The 6,000-nt window shown below is 37.8% G+C and overlaps 1 protein-coding gene across 1 annotated transcript in view; it reads left to right on the top strand.

Moving 5' to 3' along the window:
- LOC102215665 (neurexin-2-like) overlaps nt 1–6,000 on the top strand; it is a 337,295-nt gene that overhangs the window by 111,447 nt on the left and 219,848 nt on the right. The window contains exon 3 of the mRNA XM_013913079.1: nt 5,253–5,273. Within this exon, the coding sequence (XP_013768533.1) occupies nt 5,253–5,273 (21 nt within the window). The remainder of the gene's footprint in view (nt 1–5,252; nt 5,274–6,000) is intronic.

Here is a 6,000-nt window from a genome sequence, read left to right on the forward strand (position 1 = left end):
TCAAGATTCCACTCCCCTGTAATAATTCATAATTACTTTCTTTTATGCATCTTAGTTATTTTAATTTGCAGTGACAGATGGTTTTGTAATTAGGTTAAAAAAATACTAAAAACATAAATTTGGCATACTGCACAGAGATTCTCAGTTTCAAACCTTGGTTTTTAATGTGAATAACTGCATCTCGGTGTGGAATGAGAGTGTCCACTGCCTCTGGCCCAGTGTCAACTGGGATGGACTCCCCCCTGTGGGAGTAAAAAAAAAGTAGTTAAGAAATGCTAGATTTTTTTTTTATTAATAACATATGTTTATTTATTTTAGATCAGCTTTTTATTTCATCTATTCCTCCAGCCATTCTCTTCAACTTATCCAATTATATTTAGAGTTGAAGTTGAATTATATACAGTGTGTGTGTGTGTGTGTGTTTTAACATAAAGATTAACAAAGAACTCACTGAATGCTGCTCTGTGAACAAAAACAAAAAGCATCCTTACTGTGAATTCTCTGTAATACAGTTCGTGCAGTTTATGTTGTACACGTGTCAAGTTTGTGTGGGCACATGCGTCACTCAATGTCTGTATGAATTTTAATTAGACTTTCTGCATGCAAGTGTGACAAAGATTTACAAGCTTAACATCTTGTTGCCATAGATGTTAAGCTTGAACTCCCTCTGTGATAACTTCTTGATGTGCCTCAGCCCTTTATCTGTAATGAGAATGTTGTTCTGGAAATTTTGATAATTGGTTTTGAAACAAAGTCAGCAGTCACAATAGACGGCTTTTCTCAGGATATGCACAGTTTGATTTCCAAGACCATATTTCTTATTAACTCACTGAATGTTTGCTTTCAGAATAATGCTGAAAGTCATTCAGAAATCATGCAACACGTTTATTTTGTTTGTTTTGGGGTTTTGTTTTTGTTTGTTTTTCTGTTCGTCCAGATCAAAATAATTATATACGGTAAATCTTTTAAGCATACCTGGATTTTGAATTATTTAACATGGAGATAAATTTGTATGTTTGTAACTGTAACTGTGTTTGAACTATGATGTACAGTACCTTGTATACTTATATCAAACCAGCAGTTATGTAGCTTCCTCCATGTGCAGGGAAATAGGAAGATAGAAAGAGAGAGAGGCTGTTTTTCATTGCAGGCATGCTTTTCTCCCCTCGGTAAATTCTTTAGTTAGCTTGGTAAGGATTAGGTCTGAAAAGTCTCTCATTTGCCGCCAAAGCCCTCAGGGATTCATTGGTGAAGACATTCAGCTTCTCTACTGCTTCCCTCTGAATTTAACTTTGCCATTTATTTATTTTTATTGCAGCCCACGTCTGATTTGCGCTCTCTTTTGCATTTTGCGGCTGTCTTTATGATACATTTAAACTTTTTTCAGCTCTTTGTTGCTTGAGGTACTGTACACTAATTTAGAGATATTGGACTGTCAATTTGAATGCAAGTGTACATTTCAGCATTTGATATTTATTTTAGTTTTGTATCAGGTTTAATGAGAGTTAGTATAAAAAATTGTTCTCTTTGTTCTAGATTTTTATCCTAGATCTTATCCTGTAAGCTCCGCCTTTGCGCATGGACAAAATATGCCTAGATTTGATCTGAAAATTGTTCACATATCCTTGTGAATTACAAGCACTTTGGAAACACTTTGGAAATACCAGCTGAGTTAAAAGCCTGAGGCTATGTGGGATACACCCTAATGGAAAACAGCTCGGGGATAAAGGTAATGGTTGGTACAGATTACAGGAAACTGTAAATGGGATAAAAGACACAAGCTCAAAAGAAAGAGGTACATTCCACCAAGTGTCTGACTGAAACCATTTTTCTTCCCCAAGGCTAAATTGTGAAATATTGCGACTTGAAGCAAAATAAATGTCAGGCACATTAGAATGAAACTTTAAATGGTATGGATAATCACCATTTCCTTTAGCATTACCTCTTAAGGCATCCTTCTTAATTTTGACGAGAGATAAGAAGAATATCAAATGTTGGAAAATATTTGATATTGATTCTTTGTGACCAACTGATGTTAATTAGAAGAAGCGCTGGAGCTTTTTGACTCATATAAGCTGTTGTCAACACCAGAGTTAGGACCCAATAAAGGTAATTGCTCGTCCTTGTAATTGCTCGAATACAAAGCTATGGCTTAACTTTGAAACAATTGAGATTTTATATATTTATATATGCTATTCCAAGTTAATTCAGTTCCAGTGTTGAACTTCGACTATATACAAATCTTTCTCATGTTTTTGAAAAAAACACAGTTTCTCCTTCCCTCCCTTCTCCCACTATGTCGGTGGAATGGAGTTAAAACTTTAAGCAGCTGAGCTCAACAAAGAGAAACTCTTTCTCTCTTTGACAGAGAGAAACAGGGATGACATGACAATGCAGGATGATGGACTGTGTTCAGAGATGAGTGGAGGGTAAAGGCAGAGTCATGACCAATGATGGTATAAATGACCTCTACTGTACATCAAACATCATTTTACTTCAGCTCAGAAGATAGACAGGAACACATGAGGATAATTTATGAAAGACAGGATGATGGGCTATGATCAGAGATGAGAGAGAGAGGAAAAGCAGGGTCATGGCCAGTGATTATATAAACAACTGTTTCAGACAAACGCTGTCCCAGTGCTTAAGCTGGGCAGATGCTCTGTCATTCAAGAACAGTTTTCGGTTGCTTTGTTGGTGTGTTTGTGGAAAGTGGCTATTCTTGCTCAATCCAGTGAACTAAACTCAGGTTAATTTAGCAACAGGGATGCATAGGGAGATGTACATGAGTGTTAGTGTTAAGTAGTTGGTATCCAACCTGTTATGGGAGGTGGCATTCAAAAGAACCTTATAATTGAAGTCTAATACTAGAAGTTGTATAAATTACGTGGACTTCCATACTCATGGGTAGTGCAGAAAATAGATTTGTCCTTTGCAGTTGCGAAATTAAGCATATTTTCAGATTCTTGACCTTTTTGGTTTTTATAAGTTGTGATAGAAATTCCTGTGAAGATACTGCATGCTGCTTCTGCAACAGCTGCACATTGCTTCTGCCACCCTCAAAAAAAAAGTGCCAGAAAACACACTGAACCACTACGTTGTTGAGTCACATTAAAATATTATCAACCAAGCTAGAAGTTAATGCAGCAATGTCACATAAAGGCCCAAGCTCACAAGCCACAAAAGCAGACCAAAATGCCAAGCTCTCCACAGGGATGCTATGGTATTAGGGGTGGGCGATATAAACGATATACAATAGAAACAATATAAATGTGGCCAACGATAGAGATTTTGACTATACCACTCTATCGCGATAGCGCATGTTGATGATGTCATCTGTTTTGGTCGAAAGCATCGCAGTGGCTACAACCATTATCATCTGCAAATTATGCCGACAGTCATAGCAAAGAGATGAAGCACTTTTGAAATATGGGGAAAGCCAAAAACTGCGCTTCCTCCACTTCCGTAACATTGATTCATTATTGCTGAATTCTCTCGCAGCTGCTCTAGTCCCATTTTGTTGCAGTATATTATAACTAACCTTGTATTGTGGATGAATGATCTCAGTTGTTCTCCTGACTGAAGTTTGGCCCGTGTATAGCATCCTGCTATGCGATTGCATTTGTCCCTGACCACCAGAATCCCTCACGTTAACTTCTATCGAGTGGAAAAAAAGTTGGTGTTCATCCTCCAGCTTCACTGTGCTAATGTTATGCTAACATAGCTGTGTCGCTAGCAATCACGCAGCACAACATTATATACCAGGTAGTCCAACTTCAGTAACCCTGCAAACGCCACTGCTGTTTAGTTTTCTGTCTTCATTTATGTTGGAAGTGGTAGCAGAGCTGTACGTTTTAATTAGTTTCAAAAATCTCTCAGTCAGAACATGGTATGAAATGTTTAGGTGTAAACTAGCGAGCTCACTTCCTGTTAACTTCTAACTCTGTTAAATTTAATAACTTCTGTTTTCATGGATGCCTGGATGTTAAATTTAATTGGTAACCTGGTAAAGCAGCAACGCTGATGATTTAATTAAAGATTAAAGAATTTAGACCGTTTTTAACTCTTAGTGTTCGTTTGACTTTGGGACCTGAAGAGGACGGAGTTTTGGAACCAGATTACTCCGCGAAGCTCCTCACTAATGCATAATGCTCTGACAATCCATCAAGCAGTGCGGCTTACCAAAGTTGTACTAAAACATTTTTAACAGATTTCTGCAGCCAAAATCGGTTCGAGGTCAGTAAGCACAACCAGAATTCATACATAAGGCACACTCTAGATTTTTGAGAAAATTAAAGGATCTTAAGTGTGCTTAATAGTGTGGAAAATACGTTATACAGAAGAAAATAATATATCGTGATATATATCATTACCGCACATGCTTCAAATTAATCCCAATATGAATTTTAGGCCATATCGCCCAGCCCTATATTGTATGCTTTTTTTTCCTTTTTGGGTAGCTTCTCTTCTTCTAACTCAAGAATGCAGTTTTATTTTCTTGTTTTACAGACTGACCTCTTCTGCTCCTGAACAGTGGTTTAGTAGAACAGTCTGAGAAGCCATTGGCTGCTTTTCATTGTGTCAGTGTGTTTGCTTATTTTCCTCAGTCACATACGTACGGAAAATCCAAAAGATTAGATGACTCCAAGCAGCCAAATAGGAAATACTTTGTTCCATACTGTTAATCTTAAGTATGTCAGCTACTTATAACATGTGAAGATGCAAGCTGGTAAGATCTACCTTTAAGGTACACCTATGTTTCCTGCTCTAAGCTCCTACAAAAGCCTCCTCTCTCCTCGAGGGGCATTTAAAGTATTAGAAGATCCTTGATGATGGAGGAACGCGTGAAATTTCTGGATCACAGGAAGAAAAAAGACATGAGCAAGCATAAATTAGCATAATGAAAAGGACCTACTGTTTTTCATTTCTGAAAGCCACTGATATGAGAGGAACTGTAGGTACAGTGGACTGGTTGAAAATATTTCTGTTGGACATTTCTTGAAAAATCAATGTGCAGCTGTGGAATTATTGGGGCATCCACAGCCTTCTAAGAAAGTCAGTAGATTAAAGACTTAACCTTACATTTTCTGGGAAAGAGAGTAATACATTTTGCTGTCAAGTCTTCAAAACTGGATGTCTTTATGTTTTATCCATGTTTGATGAAATTATGGAAAAGCACGTGCTTGGAAATATAATATTGACTTCTTTCTGTTCTATTTCCCCTTTCCATGCGATCCGTGTTCACCCTGAAGCTGAAGAGTATGCTGTTGAAGGTAAGACTGATTTTTCTCTCCTAAGGTCCTCTGATGGCTTCTCTTGATGTTCTCATGGATGCTGATTCAGGTTGCTTCTAAATGCTTTATGCCATCCCTCTGTGGAGGGGCATTGTCAGTTTGGACTGCGGTTATAAGTGACTTCCAGGGGCCGTAATGAATTTTTTTCTGTATAAAATACACGTGATGGATGCGCACCTGAAACTATTCCTTATTTTTCTATTATTATTATTTTATCTTGTCTTTCTTCATTTGTTTTCTTTCTTTTTTTTTATAGTTTATCTCTAGAGAATATGAACATGCTTGTATATGAAATTGTCAAGACAGCTGTTCTAACCTTGAACCAGTCTACCCATTAACAAGTTATTGTTCAAGTTCACATGCCATGACAAGGTGATGACAAGCTGCTGTCTTCACATCCTTTCCTGTCCCCTACAAAGGTGAACAAATCCTGCTGGTTTAGGCCCCAAAGGCACCACATTAGCCCTTGGGCCATGAAGGTGCGAAGCCAGTGCTGAATGTAGAAGACATTATGGATACATCAGTGTCTGCTGATCTTTCTGCAAAATGTTGCCGTCCAGAGGTTCACCCACTGGGTGACTGGATCTGTTTTTCAGTTCAATCAGACACTGAAACTGACATAAACAGGCTTTTTTTGAATATGCATCCAGATATTGGCATCTAGGTGTGTGTGTGTGTGTGTGTGTGTGTGTGTGTGTGTGTGTGT

Source organism: Pundamilia nyererei, unplaced genomic scaffold, assembly GCF_000239375.1.
Source record: "Pundamilia nyererei isolate P.nyererei 1_Seehausen unplaced genomic scaffold, PunNye1.0 scaffold00114, whole genome shotgun sequence".
Classification (NCBI taxonomy): Eukaryota; Metazoa; Chordata; class Actinopteri; order Cichliformes; family Cichlidae; genus Pundamilia; species Pundamilia nyererei.